This window comes from Salminus brasiliensis, chromosome 16 (genome assembly GCF_030463535.1).
Source record: "Salminus brasiliensis chromosome 16, fSalBra1.hap2, whole genome shotgun sequence".
Taxonomy (NCBI): Eukaryota; Metazoa; Chordata; class Actinopteri; order Characiformes; family Bryconidae; genus Salminus; species Salminus brasiliensis.
In genome coordinates this window covers 27,307,186-27,330,250 of record NC_132893.1, presented here as the reverse complement: position 1 = coordinate 27,330,250, position 23,065 = coordinate 27,307,186, and the positions used below count along the sequence as shown (strand labels likewise).

General features: G+C 41.2%; 1 protein-coding gene across 9 annotated transcripts in view; it reads right to left on the bottom strand.

Moving 5' to 3' along the window:
* ppip5k2 (diphosphoinositol pentakisphosphate kinase 2) overlaps nt 1–16,741 on the bottom strand; it is a 34,092-nt gene extending 17,351 nt beyond the window's left edge. For 8 of the 9 annotated variants that reach the window (XM_072659611.1, XM_072659607.1, XM_072659603.1 and 5 more), the window contains exons 1-16: nt 16,202–16,741; nt 11,260–11,695; nt 10,651–10,846; nt 10,111–10,201; nt 9,310–9,395; nt 4,404–4,558; nt 4,081–4,182; nt 3,427–3,588; nt 2,838–2,959; nt 1,676–1,777; nt 1,497–1,583; nt 1,191–1,266; nt 976–1,085; nt 800–885; nt 563–688; nt 88–209 (exon numbers count right to left, since the gene is read on the bottom strand). In XM_072659611.1, coding sequence (XP_072515712.1) covers nt 88–209; nt 563–688; nt 800–885; nt 976–1,085; nt 1,191–1,266; nt 1,497–1,583; nt 1,676–1,777; nt 2,838–2,959; nt 3,427–3,588; nt 4,081–4,182; nt 4,404–4,558; nt 9,310–9,395; nt 10,111–10,201; nt 10,651–10,846; nt 11,260–11,421 — 1,785 coding nt within the window. In that variant the 5' untranslated portion in view covers nt 11,422–11,695; nt 16,202–16,741. Of the gene's footprint in view, nt 1–87; nt 210–562; nt 689–799; nt 886–975; nt 1,086–1,190; nt 1,267–1,496; nt 1,584–1,675; nt 1,778–2,837; nt 2,960–3,426; nt 3,589–4,080; nt 4,183–4,403; nt 4,559–9,309; nt 9,396–10,110; nt 10,202–10,650; nt 10,847–11,259; nt 11,696–15,934; nt 16,015–16,201 lie in introns of all 9 variants that reach the window. The other variant, XM_072659604.1, reaches the window with a different exon arrangement.
* Between the last annotated feature and the right edge of the window lie 6,324 nt (nt 16,742–23,065).

Genomic DNA, 23,065 nt, shown 5'->3' with positions numbered 1-23,065 from the left:
ACCAGGGTGCATGTGAAGAGTAGCTGATAAAATAACATCTATTAAACAGCATCTGCACAAGAAGTACAGATCACTCGCTAACTGTACCTTGGCAAAGGCAGCTGCTGTCATTTGAACACGGCCTTCGTCTGAAGCGTAGATCTTCAGGTCATGTCGATACGTGCTGTGCAAACGCAACAAGCCACACCCAGGGAAGCCAGCATAGTCGCCTGCAACAGACATTCCCCAATATTACACCAAGTACAGACAATCCTTTGAAAAAGCAAGCATACTGTCAAATTACTGCTAATGATTCCTGGGCTCAGCTCTAGAAATATGCTAATTTGGCCATGTCTTCACAGAACTGTTAACTTTGAAAATAAATAATCCGTCAAAGCACAGGGCAAACCCAACAATTAATCTAATTTGCTGATTTTAATACACCTTGATGGCTTCATGCCAACTGTGCACAAAGCTGTAGCACCAGGCCTACAGCTAAAACGGGGCCTTGTTTCCCAACTACCTTACCGCAAAGGAGAAACGAACAAATAGCAGCCAAAAAAAATGCCTGTCTTGGCTGTACCTTGTCCTCCAGGGTACATGCACCTAAACGCTCGGCCCAGCTCCTCTGCCTGAACCCTGCCAGCTGGAGTCAGTTCCCCACCCCACTTCAGCACCAGCAATAGAGATGGGTCATCTCTTCGCACATCTGAAAGCATAAACAAAGCCACTCAAACTTCAACTAAAATTCCACACAATCACAATCAAGTGTACAAGAGCCATGAAAAATGTGTAGTATATCTGCACACAATGCTTTTACCTTCCTCCTCACTTGATGTTTTTGGGCAACCGTGGGGGAGATATGTTAGTTGTACCTTGCGATTGATACCTGAAAAATGTCCATACCTGACAAGACACAGGTAGATGAACATGTGAATACTTTTCAAAAATAATACTTTTGATTGTCATACAAATATTTAACAGGACTCCACTCACATCTCAAGGACGGTTTTCAGTTGTTCAAGTTTGGCTTTGCTTTCTTCAATTTCTGTATCATTATTTTGCCCGAGTTCAACCAACAGTTGTCTGGCAATGTCTAAAACCTCCTGTTGAGACGAAAAAAATAATGCAAGTTTGTCTGACAGTCTGACAGTAACATACATGTATGTGTCCTCCATAAAGATTCCTCATAAACTCTGTTTTTAATTTACCTGAAGTTGCTTTGGCTTTTTGAGTTTTAGCTTTCCACTTTTGTACCCTTCGTATTTTTCAAAGAGATCAAAAAACCTGAAAGACCCAACAAATCACATGAAAAAGAAGATGGATGCTCTTTTTCTTCCCAAAATAATAACTGAAAAAGACAGATGAGGATAATTCCAATGCAGCAGTGTCCACTAAATTCCAGGCTAAGCAGCGACATGAACAGCACCACCAAAATAAGGCTGCCCTGGAGGATTGCCTCGAGCAACATGAACCCAACACAATGACTCAACATGATCCACGAGGAGATAAATCACCTCTGATGTCGAACTTCCATTTTCATCTTCTGCTTGGGGGTTCTATCTCCATGTCGAATCACAGCAATCACACATCTCAGCTCCATCCTAACAAACATCACACAGAGCAGTGAGAAAGAGGCAATGGATGCTTGAACATGGCCATTACCTGCCCTGCAGTATGAATGTGAACAACATACATTGTCCCTGAAGTGGTGGGAACTATGGGGATATCCTCTGCTTCCAAAGGGATGGACCAGGGAATCTGGAACTGAGGAGCCAGTTCTCTCATCACAATATTCCTGAGGAGGAAAAAAGCAACATTACAAATCCTTTTACTCTGGTTAAACATTGATTAATCCTGTACAGGGGAAATGAGGTCTTCTGAGATTAACATTGTATAACAATACAGCTGTTTGGGTGATGTGAGGTTAGTGCACCAGCAAGCTATGCCACCCACGTTTTATATTATGTCTAAATTGATAGAATTAAACTGTTGGCGGAGCTCCATTCATCCAAATCCACAGCTCCACATCATTGTGTCCTAGGTGTGTTGTTTTACATTTCTCTCATAACTATCAATAAAGATGTCAGTGACCTGTGTCACAGTAGTTCTTCAGTCAGTTCACACCTCTGCCCATGTGTTACATCCAACACATCGACTACAATAACCGACTGTCTTGTATCATCTAATATACAGTTGAAATCTTAGTCAACCCCTATAGCAAATTAGCAATTTTCAGCTGCATTCTTTCTCCAACAAACATATTGCTAATCCAAACCTACCTAAAAAGTTCCTTTTCAGGCCTATGGATCAATAGTATGCCTGGAGGAGAAAGAATGAAGTATATGCTAAAAAGAACATTAGAAGAAGAATGTTATTTGCTTTATCTGTGAGTGGTCATAATGTTTGGCTCACTGGAGTAACTTCTGTCACCTCAATGCATAATTAAGGGTCAACTGTGTTACGCAGGTTACAAATTAGAAAATACTTTGGCTAATATGCAAGAATTTATGTCAATATGACAAAAGCCAGAAACGCAATAAAACTGTATAAGCCTCCCGTTGATTTAAGACTAGAGAGCTTAAGATTTTGTAGCTTTGCAATACTGGCACGCCATGATTTAATTGAAACATAATTACAACTTCCCATGGAGCTTTTCTGCCAGAGCCATACTTTCCCTGCCCTGCGCTTTATTATGTATAATCCAGTCAAGAACCTACATGATTAAATGGAAATGTGAACAAAACATCCCTTATTAAGGCGGTACTGTCACATGACAGGGGAGAGCACCATCACTACTGGGGAAAGCTACAAATGTAAATGAGGAAAATATGATGCACTCATACATTTTTACTTACCCTAGTATCTTTGCACAGTCATCATAATATTTCATGGAGTTCTTCACAAAGCTGAAGCCGTTCACATCACAGACATATGACTGGCCGTTGGCACGAAGCAGGTCAAACCCACACACTGTTTGCTGTCAGTAAAGAAAGCAGAGCAACAACACAGTGAGTACTTCCCTGTTTACAATATTACGTCCAACATTTACCCATGGTGGGGGGGAAAAAAGAGTCAAGGTCTTATCACTGTCAAAGAAAGTCAAAGGAAATGCTGTCAATTAATTGGTGGAAATTCCATTGTTTTTTTTTTTTAGGTTTGCAATAAAGGGCTGTGATAACTGTAATATCACCCACCATGTGACCTCTGGGCACAACAATAACATGGAGCAAAAATACTCAGTTATTTACTGCAGTGACACAGTTGTTCCTCAATATGAATAAAGTAATCCTGCTGTGACATAACTCATCCTGTGTTCATGCGCTGCTAAATGTATTATTTGATCAAGCTTACCTTGATAATAACTCATTAATAAGAACAAATATTTTCATAAACTTGCTCAAGTGACACGAGGTAAGTGCAGTCAGTTACCCTCCCTGCATTTACCTTAAAGGCAAGGCAGACTTTCCAGGCTATAAGCTTCTCTCTGGCATTGAGGATCACAGGGTAGCGAACCTCTTTTCCTTCACTGTCTCGTTCAACCTTTCCGTCCAAAGCAGGGGACTTGCGGGCCTCAGCGTGTGCATAGTCTGGGCCCACAGTGTACACCTGAGATACACATACACGTGGAAATACACACATTAAAGAATTAGAAGATTAATAATGCCTGGACCGTGTATGAATACCTGAGGGAAACGGCTAATGTACAAAGTCAGGATCAACATAACCAACAAAAAGTACTTTCTACAAAAGCTGTGTTTCATTTTTTTAATTCAAAGGCCAAAAACCTTTTTGTTTACTTGAAGGGTAGGATTAGAATTGACAACACACATGCATCCCAATGCCCTGCTGTATAAATGTGTGTGCACAGACAGAGTATGCACAGACAGAAAATTGGCTATGCTTGACAAGGCAGTCCTTGACAAGGGCATATTACACGACCCCAGTGCTATTGTTCTATTCCAAGTGCTACAAATCTGCTGTAACTTGATTCCAGACACACTAGGAATATTGACATCTCTTTAGCTCTGTCTACGTAGCTCAGCACCCAGCCTTGAATACCCCCAACAAAGTCACAAAGAAAAATACAGGCTTTAATACCTTCACGTCAGTCCCGTCTGTGGGCATAAACTCCTCATATATGTAGGAACCTGTTTTCCGGACATTACTCTCGGGGGAATAGACACTACTTCTGCTGCCAATCTGCAATAGAGACAGAGGCAATAATCAGAATAAATTAGCCATTAAGCAAACTGGTAACAGAGCTTACATTTAATACAACTGAACCTGTGGGCTGAGGAGGAAAAGTCAAGTTGTGTTTAAAACAAACGTGAGTATAATAAACAGTATTTGTGTATTAAGGGAGAGATAATTGCAGTTTATTGTAAGTCAGTAATGGTGTTTGAGCATGTGAATGTTTTAACCTTGCGGAAGAGCCTCTGGCTGCCTCCTCCTGCAGAAGTGGGGTAGTAGATATAGACGTTGTGGTCCTCAGCACTCACTGGTTTCTCCACAAAAGGCTTCTGGAAGATTTCTCCATTCACCTCCACATGGTCCTCTCCCTCAACCAAGTTACACTCTGCAAAACACCCCAATAAACATGAAATACTGCATATTATGTACACTGAGACATACATCAATATGAAACATTAAAACTGTATAGAAAACTGAAACCTGGCCTGGCTGGTTTCACAACTGAGCACTGCTTTGTGTAATGCTGTTGGATCACACATTGACAATCAAGTTAATGAAACTATTATGTACTCATCATCCCTCCCCCACACTTCAATGTAATGTGTATCATTATCCATGCAACATCTTATCCAAGTCTGATCTTCTAAGCGCTAAGAGTTACTTCATGATTAAAGGTGCTTTATAAAATAAAAACAGGGCTAGTCAGGTTTGAAACTCTGCAGCTATTGAGTCAGCAGAGCATTGAAGACTTCTATGCCATTTGAGCCCCAGAATTCAGAGATCCAGAGTTGCTGTTCCTAAATGCTTCCACCTTTCAATAATAGCCCTCACAGTTGATGGTGGAATATCTATGAGGGAAGACATTTTACCAACTGACTTGATGCAACGGTGCCACCCTATTACATACAGTACCTCACTAAAATTCAGTGAGCTCTTTAGTACCACCTATTCTTTCACTAATGTGTTTCAAGGGCTAGATGCTTGATTCTGTGGCAATGGGACTGCATGAAACATGTGAATTCAGTGATTATAAAAAGTATTCCAATACTTTTGTCCACACAAGGAATAAATAATATAATAAAATAACTAAAACATGGGTCTAAGAATCTAAAAGTACATAATAGGCAATATATATTCAATGACAATGGGTCTGGATTCTATAATTAAAGGCATCTGTTGGACTAATAAAACTCAATATCTAGCAGAGCAGATTGTGTTTGACTTCTGTCTACAGCAAACATCAAACATTTAATCAAACATTCCACTTTACTGTCAGTGAAAGCAAGTATCATTCTTGTTTACACTGGGGTTATCACTGTGACGCATTTTCAGTGCTGTGTTGCTGAGTGCTGAAGCAAGTGCCACGGTAGCTGCAACTGCCTTCCATTTAAGAATTCCAGGCATTGCCATGTCAAAGATAAAGAGACAGGCACTGGCTTTGGAAACGGAGAACAACTCCAATGAGACAAAGATTGATCTCTGTGTGCACATAAATTACAGAGCAGCCCGGTGAATGCAGTAGTTCTTGACATGGGAGCAAGAAAGCACAAATACAGAGAATAAAGTTCATTCAAAGTCTTTAAGCAGTTGCCCAAGAGGTTTTCCCATCCATTCAGAAAAGTCTAATGCTTGCAAGCTTTCCAGTTACTCTCCAGTACGGTCTCTTGTGCACATTGCTACCAGTACTGCTCAGTACATAAACAAGCCCAGCACTGGATTACAAGGATGACAAGAATGATTAATACATTAAAAGGCTGATGTTCAGCAGATACATGTAGATTATCAGAAACAGAACCTGTTCTACTGAAAACATGAAGCACAAAGCAACCCAGCACTCTGCTAAGGATCAGCAATGATGCACTTCTTGCTGTAAGATCTATCAGAGAGTTAAGGGTCTTATTCTCAATTCAGATCAGACTTTTAGATTCTTGCTTTCAGTACTTCTCTGATTCACTGTATTCTGCCTAATGGCCTATCAAAATGTGCACAATGATTTGACAAAGGTAAAGGCAAATAGGCAAAGGCAGACAACATGGCATTAGTGGAGCCCATTCACGTAAAAGCTTTACAATTTAATGATGTGTAGAAGTAACATACACCCATCAGCCATGGCATGAAAACTGACAGGTGTGGTGAAGAACACTGTTATTGTGGTTAACAAAGGCACCTGTCAAGGCGTGGGATATATTAGGCAGGAAGTTCTTAAAGTTGAAATATGGGCAACCATTAAGATCTGAGCCACTAACAAGAGCCAGAATGTGATAGCTAGACGACTGGGTCAGAGTATCTCCAAAACATTAGGCGGGTGTTGTGGGGCAGGGGTAGTCAGTACCAACTAAGCGCTCCAAAGAAGGACAACCAAACCTGCAACAGGGTTATGGGATCCCAAGGCTCAATCATGCAACCCATGGAGGACCCACTACACAACGTACAGGACACAAAGGAACTGCTGCTAACGTTTTGGTGCCAGATACCACAGAACACCTTTACAGGTCTTGTTGTGTCCATATCTGGACAGGGTGGCTGATCTGTGAATGTTTCCTCATGCTCAGTTATGCTAGAGTTTTTTGACTGATTCAAGAACTGTTCCGATTGCTTTCATCAGTGTTGATACAACACTTAGTCAGAAATTCTTGTATCATGACAGCCCTCACTGTGATCACCTCAGGCATCTATGCTGCTTAAGCTCCAAAAGTAGTACAGAGTCGGAGAATGGTCGGTTTTATTTGGCAACAGACATGCCAGCTAATTGGTCTTCACTGTGGTCTTTTATTAGTAACAGTATAGAGTTGACAGCATGATCAAAGTGCCACTAGCCATCCAAGCACTTTAGTCACAGAAAGACTACTGTACCATTCATTCAGTGCCAGAGGGCCATGCTACTTAAAGATATCTGTTACCCACAAATGCTAATGTAAAGAAGCCAAACTTACTTTTCTCTTCCCCAATTTAATCATTTACCACCCAGTAGTTAAGACTCCCCATTAGACAAAGCTACCAGCTGGAAGGGTGAAGGTTAGCATGTGCTCCCTCAAAAACAAAGCCAGCTACCTCCTCTTTTAAAACTGCCACTATAGCAATGCCATCTGAACGCACTCAAGGAGAACTGAACGTTTAAACATACTTAAATGAGAACACAAACTGCCTAATTTGCTTTGTCATCTTAGATACCCTGCTCTTTAAGGCTCCCCTAAAATGAAATCTGCAATCTCTCAATGATTGATACTCAGCTGACTGAATCACTCTGGATTGTGTTGTTATTTATATTAAGCCTTATACAGAATTAAATAATAATATTAGAGTAAATACAAACAACATATACAATTATGGAAAAACTGTGATTTTATTTCACTGTAGTCTTTTAAGCTCTGTGCCATATTAAATTCTAAGGATTTATTATTCAGTAAGCAATGCAACCTGCAACGTTTTTGGCTTTATAAGTTATAAGGAATGCAGATAAGGAATAGGAATGCAGATCTGGGACCATCTGTGCTTTCAAGAAGAAAGTTAAATCATTTGTGCTGCTGGCAGATTTAAAGAAATGTATGTATTGACTAAGGGCACAGTGTGGAACCAAACCTTTGTACTTCTAACTAATTTCAAATACAAGATATGTCCAAAAGTGTGTGGACACCCCTTTTTAATTGTTGATACAGAAGAGTAAATGCTAGTCCCTGTAGTAAAAAGAATATGACTCTCTGTAGCAGATAAACATGAACCTATTGGCATTGGAGGGGTAAAAAGAGGTAAAAGCATTGGGCTGTGGAGCAGTAAGAGCTTTTGAGATGAGGTGGGCTGGTGATCCTCCAACATCCTGACCTCACTAATGCACGTCACTGAATGCAAATCAAATCCTCAAAGCAAAGCTTCAACATTGAGAAGGAACCCTAGTTACTGCATTTATGTTCAATTGGATTAATTGTCATTGCATGGCAAAATACCCCTAGTGTAAGAGGTACTAGTTAAACTGCAGACTACAATAACCCATGTGCTATTCAGATCAGAGCCCACACTGGTAGCCACGTTGGCATATTTGTAGAGACGCTTCTTCAGTCCCACCCCCACCCCCCCGAGACAAGAGCAGAAAACAAGCCAGCAGGTGCTTACTAAAAACACTCATTTTAAAACCACACTGTTTTGGGTTGCCATTAACAGCTCAGTAAGCATGCAGGAGAGAGAAGAGACACTTTCTAATTGCTTTTTTGTGCGTAAGAAAAACATATCTAAAAGGTGCTTTGAGACATCATGGAGTCGTCAGTGCCACAGGGGCACTTCTTCATTTCCCTCTCAACTCAAAAAGCTTACATAACTGATTTATACAAGAAAGGATTTACATTTAAATGAGCAGAGTTCTTCAGGCTTCAGCACGTACTAAAATGAAAGGAGCAGCAGACCAGGCTGTGTAAAAATGCAGCAGGAACCGAGAGACAGAGAGTGAGGTTTGGAGAAGTGGGAGCAAACGACAGGCACTGCGGAAATGACAACAGATAGCTCAGTTGTTTCGTTGGCAAAAGGTCCCTCTCAGGAGCAGATAATCAGCACAGAGAGGACAGATAACAGCAACACACAGAGACTGCTCACCTCAGAGATACAGACAGAGACAGACAAAGTGAGAGAACAGAGAGAGTTCTCCCCATCGATGTGACAGATGTTGCCATGGAACTAGCACTGTTACCATGGACACAGAGGGGATTGACTGACAGGACCTTTAGACTGGAGCAGCCTGGAATGGGAGGGAGTCTATTAGGAGGCCTCATATTTCAGCCTCAGCTGCTAGTGTACTCTGTTATTTAAAAAAACAATTGTGAAGACAGTTTTCTTGGTACTGTGTGTCAGGTCATCAAAAGGCCATGAAAAACAGACACCACTGATTTCACACTCCATAACAGCAAACCTGCAAATGACACACTTCAAGCCAAAGCTAGATCTGGCTGAGAGACAACAGAAAGTCACAAAAAGGCCTACAGAGTGTAATTTTATAAAAGCCGTGTATTGCCCTGTCATAACTGTGTTCAAGCCAAACATTAAGTACAGTTTCTATGTGCACCATCATTGGTCATTACCTGCCACATGTATAATCATTTCAGTTACACCTAACTAAAAATGAGACCCCACCACAGATAAGCATTTACATACCCTCTGGTCTTGCTGGGTCTCTGTTCAGGACAGCGTAACGTGGAAGCTGGATCCCCTCTGCCTTCAGGATCCGATACACCTCTCTCCTACCGACAAAGAGACCCACGATACAAAGAAAAGGAGAGTTGACAAATATGTAACATGTCTGTATGTGTTTAAGATGTATATAGCTTTGCTGCATAGTAGGATAAAACATATCCTAAAAACTTTCTTTATTTCAATGGAAGTAAATTTCAATTTTGAGACATCACAGAAATCAGCAATGCAAAACTAACAGTTTTTATAGCTTAATTTCCCTCTATAAACCATCTAGTCTGGGAGTAAATGTTACATTTTGAAGCAATGTTTACATATAACATCAAACAATACATTCAGTTTCCATGATATAATCCCTTTGTATATAAATATAAGCAAACATTGCTTTAATGAAGTACACAATTTAATTATTTTCAATAATGTAGATTGTAAAGAAACTAGAACATAAAATAAAGAAAAACAAAATGAGTTTGCTTATGTTGCATTCTCATATTTTTGTTGCATATTTATATTGTTCTCATATTTATGTTGCATTCTCATATTTTGTCTCATAAGGACATGGCAGCAGCAATTATTGCATTGGATCATCTGCCTCTGCTAAACAGATTACAGGTCAATGCCACGACTACAATTATATTACAAATGACTAATGTTCCCACCAGTAAACAAGTCATACTACTGTCTCAAATGGTAATGTGGTTGAGCCTCATACTGTTCTGAGCAAAGCTTATGTGATTTATAGCTCATCACAAGGATAGAGCTCACCTGTCCTGAATGCAGTACTGCAGATCCAGATCGTTGATCACAAATGGATTCCTGAGCTTCTCATAAGCCACAGCTTTATCCAGCGGAAATCCTTTAAGAGGCAATAAAAGACAAAACAACCCAATATATCAGTGTAAATTTAGAACAGAACAATGACTCTATTTCAGTCACAGCAAAACTGCTGCAACATTCAAAGCATACAATGACAAGTACAAACAGCTAGGCTGCAACAGTCCTGGGCATAGGAGTTGGGCCGTACCCACGTTTTTCATACCATAATACCATCTCAAAATATTTCTATGGTATATTATATTGCAGAGGGCATGGAGTAACAGAAGATGCACAAGTAGCACAGATGGTTCTACATTACACTGATTTCACATAATCTCATCCTGCGTTACTTTAAAAGCAAAAAAAATATGTATTAAGCAACTGCTAAGCTAGTCTTTCTTTAGCTAGTCTTAGCTACAGTAATGTTTGAAGGACCTGCAACTTGTGTGTAATTGTGCATGTAAATATCGTAAAGCTGACAGCACCGACCTTTGGAGTGGAAGGAAATAAGACAGTCACACAGTGGCCAGTTCTCCACAGGCTCACTAAGGATTACTTCTTCCTCGAAAGTCACCACAGTGATGTACTTAAACAGACACAAGCGCTCCAGGATCTCCTTCATAGGCTTGGATTTTGACTTCTTGGCCATGGCACAGATTCCCACTACTATCTGTCTCTCCGGAGGCTGCAGTGTGGAAGAAACATAAAATCAAGCCTGGTCAAATGCTGAGGTCCTCCAAGCTCAGCTACCAGAGGCACATTATGCGAGTATAAGAACTGATTTTCCACTGATGGTAACAATTTTTGTTTATGATCACAGAATTAGATAGATTTTAGTGGTATAAAAAGTACATTTACTAACATGCTGATCACTGATCCAATTTTAAACTGACGTAGGCTAGTAAAGACTAACTAAACATAGTTGCATGCTGTTTTAATTACGCTGGGTGAACATTTCATTAAAAAAAAGAATCAACAGAAATGGTCCAAAAAGAACATTAAGGCAAAGAATCACTTTTCCTTCTTCTATAAACTTAATTTGTGAGGTTTTGTTATGACAGAATCATCAATCCAGCACCACAGACTCCCCAAACATACCGAGTCATACTCTTCCTCATCTGCATCCTCATCTTCCTCCTCCACATTCTCGTAAAGGCAGTCATACCCCAGCACTCTGCCCGGGTCCAGTAGCTCCTCTCCCTCTCCATCGTCAGCACCCACAAAAAAACGTGGGTGATCTACGTCCTCGTTCTCAGACATGCTGCCTGGCGCGATGAGGTCCAGTCTCCCTTGTCCTCGCTGCACCAAAACACCCACAGAGTGTCGCCCGCCGTCCTGAGCTGCGTGCTGTACCTTCGGGCCTGCGGGTCAGTGCACTCAGCAGGGCAGAGTGCACTGCAAAGGGAGCTGCTCCCAGTGGAGGCTCATAAACCAGCGGGGTTAACGCTGCCGAACCTTAGCCTCTATCCCCCCTTCCTGTTCTTCAGAGCCAGCCATCAGGATGCTCTCCACCATAGGAGAATAATAAATCCACCTTAAGAACAAAAATCCAAAAGAAAAGAAAGCACACTCAAATGAGAACGTTTTAGGATTTCTACAGATTTAGGCAAAAAAAACTAAATTAAGAAATTAAGTTGCAAAAGCAGTTGCTTTGAAATTGTCACAAAAAGCATCTTATTTACATATATCCATCTACTCAGTATACAACAGATTAGCCAAATCCATCCATGTTCATTTTAAACCCTAAAATCACTGCTATTTGTGTGGTAAACCAAAATGTTCCAAAGCCAATATATTTTATATTGTTTACATCTTTGCACGTCATACGTGCTGAAATACAAATTTTGCCACATCAACACTAATCCTCCTCTAGGCACAGGTAATGCTATGACAGGTAACCTCACCAAACTACCCTGAGCCAACCAGCAAGCTTTTTCAAACATGTACGGTAACCCAGAGCTGTATGTGCGAACGCAAACTGTCCGGACTTTATCTTGCAAGCCCCCTAGTACAAAGTCCAGGTAATGCCTGAGTGAGCCCATGTCTGAAGAGAGCAGATAATGTTTCAGAGAATTCACAGTGGGCATGTTAATAACATCTTAATGAAGGAGTCTGAAGCCTAATTTGCCATCTTCAATGCGTTGTAAACAAAACACTACGATTTCCGCAGCATACTTTTTGCATCCTGCTAAACAGGTGCCGCCCCTTACCTAAACCACATGGAATATTTTCTGTGCGACACAGAACATCTTATGACAAAACTGCAGTAACAGAAACAGCCTGATTAATTACAAATTATACTTACATGTTGAAACTACCAATAAAAAAATGTGGTTAAGACTATTTTATAGGAGTTTAACAATGTGTGTAAATAAGACCCAGTACATCTTGTTGCATTACTCAATTATATATATTTAAAACCACTGAGCAGAACATATAAATATTTAAAACCTTCTTCTAATTCTTTTAGGCCTTTTAAAGATACCCCAAATACCCTCATGTTAGTTCGCTATGGCGCTGGACAGTGTGTTCTTGTTCGCTGTAGAGGGTCCATCACTGATGGAAAGATAGGAGGAGTAAAAAAATGCAGATTAAAGGAAATAGTTCCCAGAACCTATTTAAGAAAATGACTTTTTGGAGCAGTTTTACTCCAGCTTATCAGATGTAGCAAACTAATCTCATCAAGTCATCGTGACCAGGGGGGACAGGATTTCCACTTGGGTAAGAACATGAATGTACCAAATAAGCCTGCGTAGAGAAATCCCAAGAGGAACATTAATGCCAGAAAAGTTCAAATCAGCTTTGTTCACCATGTTTTGGGCACAGGTCTACATTAATGCACTACAGCAATTACTCAGAGATTAAGCTGGTACATGGTAAATATGCGGCTCACTCATTTGCCTAAAGGTAAAGGTAAAGGTGCACGTGTTTGTCACTGTACAGTGTGGACTGTACAGTGAAATGTGTCCTCCGCATTTAACCCATCTGGTAGTGAACACACACTCACACACACACATGTGTTAGGGGCAGTGAGTACACACACACACCCAGAGCGGTGGGCAGCCAACTCCAGCGCCCGGGGAGCAGAGAGGGTAAAGGGCCTTGCTCAAGGGCCCAACAGTTGCAGCTTGCCGAGCCCGGGAATCGAACCCACAACCCTGTTATCAATATCCCAGTGCTCTAACTGCTGAGCCACCACTGCCCCTTATAAGCCTTATAGGCTTGGCAAGCTGAGCCTTAATTCTGAGCAACAAAAAAGAGAAAGAAATCACACAGGTAATTAATTAGCCCCGTTACTGATGGTATTGATCGCCATTTACTTAGGAAGGCCTCATACTCTACTGCCTATTGAACATGCAGCAAGTCAATGTTTCAGTTTAAAGCAAAATCGACAGACATTCTAAAGTGAAAAGCTCATAAGAAAAGCAGGCTAAATTAAACATGGCTTTGAGAACATCCAACTTATCCTGTGAGCCCAATGATCCAGTTAACAACAGAGACAGACCCAGTCACAATAATAAGAATAACAGATTGACATGCAAGTCGAACTGCAAACAAATATGCTGTACACTGTGAACAAATATCTAATCTAGCATAGTGATGAGAGACCTAACTATTGTCTATGATGGTACTGGTGGTGCACAACAGTATAGACTTTTACATACTGATGGAAAATAAGCATTATATCTATGACATTCAATTCCTTTACAACAGTATTCCTGTTGCCCCAAGGGCAAAACAAGTTACATCAGGGTTGTAAGCATATAAGAATTGAAAATATGACCATTTAAACATTGCATATTTATTTTACAATTTAAATGTGGATCTCGTTTGTTGTCTTTTATGGAGTCCACGGTCAAAAAACAAGTGTTAGGGTACATCCTACCAATTTTTTCCTCAAGTCTTTTTGCTTTTTCCTGAGCCAAACCAATCTAGGCCCAGTTTCGCAAAAGCATCTTTAAGTAAAAATCAATGTAACTGGTAGAGAGAGTGTTCAGTGTGATGCTCGCTTGACCAGTTAAGAATCATCTTTGTGTTATAATGCTTTCAGGAAAACTGAAATGTCAAAATGTCAGAGACAAAAATCTGACTGACTGAACATAGGTCAAACAGTATGGCACATCCTTTTGCAGTTCTAAAAAAAAAAAAAAAAAAAAAAAACTCACACTAATACAAAACCAACAAACAAAATGTTGAAATTTGCTTCGAAGGTCAAAACACAGAGCCTGTAAAGGATTATCACAACACAGCCACGGTCGGTCAGTCTCCACAAGCCCTGAGCCTAGACATCTGTCAGTGGCACCACCTGTCAACCCAAACATGCCATGGCCAAGAAAGCCTGTGGCTTTAGACAAATAATACAGATCATTGCAACATGCAATGATCTTGCAAGGCTAGAAAGGTTAGTTCCTCCTTAAGTCTCAAGATCTAGGTTATGGTATAACTACCTACAACACACTTACTGAATTTAATAGTCACAAAACCCTGATATGGTTTAATTCTGACAAACTGACTCAAAAGCCAAATCTTCATTTGTATCATGTTCAGCTGGTCACAGCACAACAAGCTAAATTAGTTACCTTTCTGACACAGAGTAGAATTATAGAGCCTCAAAGTATCAAAATAGAAAATAGTAATATAAATAATAATATAGTAATAAAGAAAATAATATTACACAGACTTAAACCATCCCTAAAGTTAAACTGTTCATTCGATCTAATAAATCATTCTCTCAATTTAACAGTAATCCCTACCCTCGCATTAATAAATCCTTCATTCAATTTAATAATACCCGTACCCTAGATTTAACAATCCGTGCCCTCGATTTAACAAATCGCTCCCTCAATTTACCAATCCATATCCACAATTTTATACATTGCTCCCTCGATTTGACAATCCATACCCTCGATTTGACAATCCATAACCTTTGATTTAATAAATCGCTCCCTCGATTTAACAATCCATAACCTTATTTAGTTCCCCCGATTTACCAATCCATACCCTCGATTTACCAATCCGTACCCTCGATTTACCAATCCGTACCCTCTATTTACCAATCCATACCCTCTATTTACCAATCCATACCCTCGATTTACCAATCCGTACCCTCGATTTACCAATCCGTACCCTCTATTTACCAATCCGTACCCTCTATTTACCAATCCGTACCCTCGATTTACCAATCCGTACCCTCTATTTACCAATCCGTACCTTCGATTTACCAATCCGTACCCTCGATTTACCAATCCGTACCCTCGATTTACCAATCCGTACCCTCGATTTACCAATCCGTACCTTCGATTTACCAATCCGTACCTTCGATTTACCAATCCGTACCCTCGATTTACCAATCCGTACCCTCGATTTACCAATCCGTACCTTTGATTTACCAATCCGTACCTTCGATTTAACAATGGGTACCCTCGATTTACCAATCCATACCCTCGATTTAACAAATCGCCTCCTCAATTTAATAATCCATGCCCTTGATTAAATAAATTCAACAATCTGTTCCCCCTGTTTTAATAAATCCCTCCCTCAATTTAAGAAGTATATCCCTCAATTTAACAATACATATATGTTGTTCCCTGCGTCTCAATCTGCAGACCAATCGTCCCCTCAGTTTAACTAAATAAATAAAACATACAGTAAACGCTTACACTGAAAACATCCAAACCTGTATAACAGTGCAGCTCTGACTCGACATTAAAACATTAGTGGAACTGACTGTTAAATTGTTTGTTGCCTCCAAAAGTCCAAAAGTTATTTCTACCTTGACAGCTACTTCAGGGGCTCTGTAGAGACACAGCTGGACCAACACTGGACAAGAAACGACCCCACTGAGCCACGTAGCTGCAAAACAAATGACCAGCTGAGGTTCAGGTTTAAGGGTAGGGTCAGTGAACCACAGGGGGGAAGTCAGCACTGCAGCTCAGTGTTAAGCACTAGTAGCTGCTTCCTGCAGAAAGAGCACACGTGTGTTCAGCTTCGAGACAGATCCAGTAAACACCAACCCCTCCTGGGCCAGAGGTTCCCTTACCTCGTACTGCTTCAGCCGTGCGGAGTCTCTGGACGGACGGACAGACAGACAGACAGACAGACAGACAGACAGACAGCTGCTGTCAGAGAACTAGCCGGAGTTCAGCTCCCGGTTCGTTGCTGGGTTCCCATGAAACGCGCTAGCCAGGGAAGCTAGCTGGCTAACGTTAAACACCCCAGCTCGTCAGCTAGCCTTAGCATTAACCCTTCGTGTCAGTCAGTGCTCGACTCCTCGGTGTTAATGCTGGCGCCAGCTCGCCCCTTAACTCCCTCTGTAGCGCTAAATGTTGACGCTAGCTTTAGCCGTTATCTTTAATGTTAGCCTAGCTAACGGAACTCTGCTTTTTAAAAACACCGGCTCCTTAGTCCTTAAAAACGCTCAGAGTGACTCGACTCGGAGCTGTAAGCTATAGTTAAAGCTGGGCTTGTTGTAATATTGATTATTGTGGTCATTATGGCCTCTCCTCTGGCATTAATAACTACCTGCTGCTAAAAACCCGACTTTTCACTGAGCGAGGAAAAACCACCAGCGTGCCGAGCCGTGACGTCACCACGCAAGCGCTGCCCGAGGCGACGGAGGAGGAGGAGGAGGAGGAGGAGGAGGAAGGAGACGGTCATTCATTCACTGTGGCGATGTTGAACCTCGGTGCCTTTATTGGACGTGATATGGATGAAAAGTGTTGTTTATTGCGGGAACAGTGTTGAATACACACGTGTATAAATTATACATCTCATATGCCCAGATTTTTAATCTGCCACTATGTAATTATGTCATTTCAGGGAGCTTTATACATATACTGTATTCATACACTGTATATCAGCACATTGCTGCATATGCCACTTTACTGCTGATTTACTTCAAAAAAAATCTATCATTTATACAAACACTTTTTTTATTGTTTTATTGTTATTATAACACTGTTATTTAATGTGTATTTAAATGTTTGATGTTTATAAACCATCACTGCTCCCACAAACACATATACACACTTAAACTACACACACATGTTCAGGTCAATGTAAAAATACTATGTGCACACACACACACACATGTGCAAATAAGAGTCATTTGCAATAATCTGTAAATAATATTGTTATTGCTTATTTAATTCTTATTTATATTGTGTGTATATAGTGTAAATTATTTATCTACGTTTTTTTATCTACGTAACTGAGTGTCCTGCTATCTCTTTCTGCTGTGACACTGAGAATTTCCCCACTGTGGGACTAATAAAGGACTATCTTATCTTATTGCTGCAGCAGGGGTCTGAGAGTAATGTAATGTAATGTAATTTCAGGACAGGACATACACAGGGTTAAAATGACGTTACTCTCAGACTTATGGTGCAGCAATAAACATCAAACATTTCAACTTATATTATTATAAAATATTGCAGTTTTACTATAATATAGCCTTTTACTGGCTTGATTATATATTCATAAGTGGGAATTCTCACAAAGGCTCATTTTTGATGCCTTTAAAAAGAAGCTACATACACACGTGTATAAATTGTAAATCTTATAAGCTTACTGGATAGGTTTTATATTCATAATTGTGAATTCTCAGGCAAAAGGTTTATTTTTGCTACTTTTTAAAAGAAAATGGAACATTGTATTGGCTTAATATAGCCTTTTAAAAGTCTGTGTATCTGTATGGTAAAGATTATTCCCATTGCAAATGGATTTATGTATTGTGTACACTGTTATATGTATATATTTTTTATATGCATCTGATGTTGTGTACCCCCTACAGAGCCCCGCTGGTGACATCCCACATAAATAATCTCATTCCAACACCTTACTAAGTCATGGCCACAACTTATATATCCTAATTGCTAAAGCTAGCCTGCCGGGTCAGAGCATCTTCAAATTATCAAGCAGATCTTGTGTTCCTAACATGCAGAGGTCAGTACCACAGTACCATTAGTGCTCCAAGGAAGGACAACCGGTGAACTGGCGTCAGGGCCATGAGCACCCAAGCCTTATCCTTTCAAGCAGGGAGTGAAGGCTGGTCCGATCCCTACTGCACCTAGAGCTACTGCAGCACAAACTGCAGGAGCGGTTCATGCCAGCAGTCTTATAGAGTCCATGCCTTGACGGGTCAGAGCTACACTGTATTATACAGGTTTGGATGTTTTCAGTGTCAGCGTTTACTGTATGTTATATTCAGATTATATACAGACACACTATGCTCCTCACTTTACATGGTCTGATGCTTGGTGGCTGAGTTGCTGTGGTTCTTAAACGCTTCCATTTTTCAATAACCCCTCACAGCTGATGGTGGAAGATCTAGGAGGGAAGAAATTTCATTAACTGACTTCTTGTTGCAGCGGTGGCTCCTACTACAGAACCACGCTGGAGTTCAGTGAGCTCTTAAAAAGCAGCTGTAAAAGCAGACTGCATGGCTTGGAGCTTGACTGTTCACACATGAGACAATGGAACTGAATGAAATACTTGAATTCAATGCTTAAGAAGTGTGTCCCAATACTTTTGTCCACATAGTGCAGATGGAAAAAGGGCTTTGTCATTGTTTCAATGGTCACCTTAAATCTTGAGATCCTTAAAGACAGAAATACACTGCATGTCCAAATGTTTGTTGACACCACAAACATGAACTCAGCTCTTCATGTTATCTCCATAGAAACGCACTGCCAAAATAATGGCACATTCTGTAGCAGCACATGAGCCTGAGGGCATGGATGGGGAACTGAGGGCACAGAGTCCAACACAGCTTGCTGATTTTTCCTAAACTTGGCAGTTAATGAATGAGTTGAATGAGAGGTGTTTGAGAAGGAACGACACTAAACTGTGCAGGAATCACCATGTGGTGACCCTAAGGTGTCAAACATCAGCTAGAGAGCTGTAAAGCACCCCCAGCATTGGGCTCTGGAGCAGAGCAGTGAAACTGCATTCTTTGGACCGGTGGAGCTTCATGCAATACTTATATGCAATAAGATATACGTGATCCAGAACTAATTATTCAATATTACAGTCTGACCTCAGTCATATCCTCACAACAATGTTCCCACTGTGAGTGTAACACCTTCCCAAAGGAGTAGGAGTTGTTACTGCAGAAGGAACCAACTCCCTATTGATGAGCTTAATTTTAAAGGAAATGCTGAGTAAGCAGGTACAGACAGTCATATCAACACACAGACATAACCCTTAATGTCACATAGACACTACGTAACTGCTCACACTGACACTCTTTCATAAAGACAATCATGTGTGGATGAATTTAGGATGAACTGCAGTATTCAGCAGATAATAGGTTATTAATACTGAATGGGAGAAATGGTGCAGTGTAGCCGTAGCACAGACAGCGCTTACATGAAGCGTCTGCCAAGGGGGAGGGAAGAGCTGATGGACAGAGTCGGCGTGCAGAGTCGGTAATGATTTACTCAGCACGCAGACTGCTGACACTGGTCATGAATATACACTGTATATATTGCCTATTTAAGGTGGTAGTAACTTCAGGCTCCTGCAGATGGCGCTGTATGAGGATGCTTGAGCTATAAATACCTGTGGGCGTGAGACAGGGTTCATAGATTGAGAAGATGTGGTATAGTGCAGTGTCTTGTTGGATGTGTGGGAAATGGGCCGCAAAGCAGATTGGCCAAAAGGAGCGATGGCACTCCAGCTTATCCCAAAAGTATTGCATGAAGCTCCATCGGTCCAAAGAATGCACTTTCACTGCACCAAAGCCCAATGCTCGGGGTGCTCTACGGCCCTCTAGCTGATGTTTGGCACTTGACACGGTGACCTTAGTCCTGAAGGACAGGATTCCTTCACACTTTCCGTCTCAAACATCTCTGATTCAACCCGCACTTCTTTCAGAAAATGCCTCACCTCAGCCAGAAATGTGCTGCAGTTACAAATGCTTTGGTATCCAATCAAAATCTGATCAAATCTGATATGCAATCAGTACAGTCAAGGTGCACGGTCATACAGCTCTACAAGCAGTGGCAGAAATCCCACTCTACATGAAATTCTCATCAGAATTGCGGCCATAAGACGAAACTGACGGACAGGGACTGACGGTGGGTTTCGTGGCTTGTGAGTGAAAATCGCTTCACTTCCAGGCAGGAATTGCTTTTAGAAGTCAGCGCAGGTCCTTCAACGCCACTTTCTGAAAGAACACAACGCATCTGACTGCAGCAAATCTCTGGCTGAGGTGGTGCATTTTCTGACAGAGGGTGAAATAAAAGGGGTGACAGTAATTTTGGCAATTTGTGACGTTTTTCACGTTTTGACGTAATGTGAATCTGGAAGTTGTCCTTTAATTTGTATCAAAAATGTCATGATGAAGTTACCAGTAGACTATCCAGACTGACCAGTATACTCCCCAGTTCATACAGAACAGCCTAGAAAATAAGCTGCAAAACAGCCAATTTAATCCAATCTAAATAATTATTTTTAGGATGTCACAAAAAGCAGCACATATACACACATCCATCCATCCTTCAGTATGCAACAGTTCAGTCCCGCCCTTTAATGATGAGTAGAACTGCACCAGGGTAGTGACCAGCGGTGTGTAAGACTGAGTGAACGTGACACGGGTCACATTTAGATGACTAATTGGCAGTGATTTGTCTGAATGGTGATGAATTTGGCTGTGAGTTAGGTCTACTTGTGGGAAGGCTGTGTGCGCTGAGGGTGTTTAGAGCTTGTGTGGGTTGTGGGGAAGGTGTTGGGTGATTTACTGTTTCAGGAGAAGGATTCTGATACAGTGTTTTATGGTGATAGTAAAGGTTTAATACTTCAGTCTATGATCTCTGTGTCTACAGAAGCTTTCCAATAGCACCCAGAGTGTCTGTGAGCACTAAAACCTTAAACCTTAAAGGCCTGCTTAGTGAATGGCCCACATCAAAAGACATGGCGTCCTCTGGCTTTTTGACGAACACTATAACTCTCCATTCACTATGTAGACCTTTGAAGGTTTTAGTGTTCGTCAAAAGGCAGGGGACTCCATGTCTTTTTTCCATGTCAAAATGTTTGTAAGAGGAAAAAGCAACAGATTTTTTTTTTTTACAGATGCAAAGCACTTCATGGACCTAGCTTGTAAGTAACATGCTCACGTTTTGCAAGACTGTCCACAAGCCAAGTCAACTTATTTTTGCTCAACATTACAACATTTACGCACTGAAATGCTTATTGTAAGGCCTGGCCCTTTTTTTTTTTACTTGTGAAACGGCATCGTCAGTTGCAGCCCAAGTACTGCTCCATTCAAAAGTTCACATCTAGCCAAGTACAGTCTGAATGCCTGGATGTGTTCTCATCCGCCTGAGTGATCAAGGATGTGACTTGTGTGGACTTGGCACAGCCACATATCCGCTTGAACCGAACCCCAAGCCACTGATTCAAGGAGGACCAGAGATCAGTTCTCTGGGCCACTCCCAGGCTCGAAAACAGCTTTCACTCTTGACCAAGTGCTCCTGAGGCTGAGGAAATGTGTAATGTGAAAAATGCATTAAATATGAAGAAACCCGTTTCCGGCAGTCCACCCGCAGTGCCGCGCGGCCCAGACAGGCCTGCTTTTCTTATTTTGCCGTCTTAGCAATGCCATTCTTATACTGCCACTCCACCTGTCAAACCTGCAGGCCTTGGTCCAGAGTTAAGCTTTGCTACAAGGTGTTCAAGGTCATGTGAGCCGCCTGTCACACAAGCTCTTGACTCAGAAACTCGTCTTCTGATGCTGTTGTGGACTTGAGTGTCAGACCTCTTCCTGTCAGTTTTCTCCAGTTTCCAGGAGTCTTCTGACGGTGTAGGAAACTGTCCTCACCACACTCTGGCTCTGTCTGTCATATCTCTAAAGGACGTACCTGCACTTATAATGCACTGTGTTTACCCTTTGTTAAGTGTCTTTTACTAGACATGACGATAGCGATCCAGAGGTGCGGTGTTGTGTAAATGCTGTGGTAGAGAGTGCAGTAACAGTGTTTACAGACAGGCTTCCTAGCTTCATTTATGTCTATTGCAAGTTGTTAACCAACGCCGTTCCATAAAAAAGGTCTTTTTATGTACAATTGACATTATTTTGCTGTTTTTAGTATTTTCTTTGACCCTCAAAAGCTTTACTGCTTATCTTTGTACCATTTGAGAGCCATGGACTTTACACAGCTCAGGTTATTCACTAAACTTGAAGTGCTTAGACGTCAATAAAGACTGGAAAAGTGAGGGTGTTCTACAACCTTTGACCGGTCGTGTATATTTTAGACAAAAAGATCATCTGAGACAGGGTCACAGTGTCCACAGTACTGATATGATAATGCTAAAGTTACTGAGTAGCAAGGGTATTGGGAAGGGCGGACTCACAGTTTAATGACTTGTTCAGTAGCCTGATGGCCTGTTCACAAGGGGGCGCTGTTAGTACTCGAATAGCTTTCAGTCTTTAGCATTAAATCAGATGAGATGGAGAGCAGACCACAAAGCCTTGACAGGCAGGTTTTAGCATGTGCTTTTTACAGTACTGAATGTTATCAAGGGGAGCGTGGAAGTCAATAGGAGCTCTGGAAGATCATTGTAACTCTCAGAGAGAACTGCTCATATGCTGGGAAGACAGGCAAAGCAAGCCCTTGTTCCACTGTGCAGCACAGCCTGTTTGGACATCATCTTTATGGAGGAGCGAAAACCTTCCTTGCACCCTCACCACAAAACTCAAAGACTGATGTACGTCACAGAACATCTAGAGAAGTCAGATGAGCTCTGGAAACAAATGCTGTTTAAAACTAGACCTCTTCAGGCACAATTAGAAAAGGTACACTGTATTTCCAAATGTTTGTGGACACCCCTTCTAATGAATACATTTAGCTACCTTAAGCTGTATAGATATGCAAACGCACACACACACAGCTTGTCAAGTCCC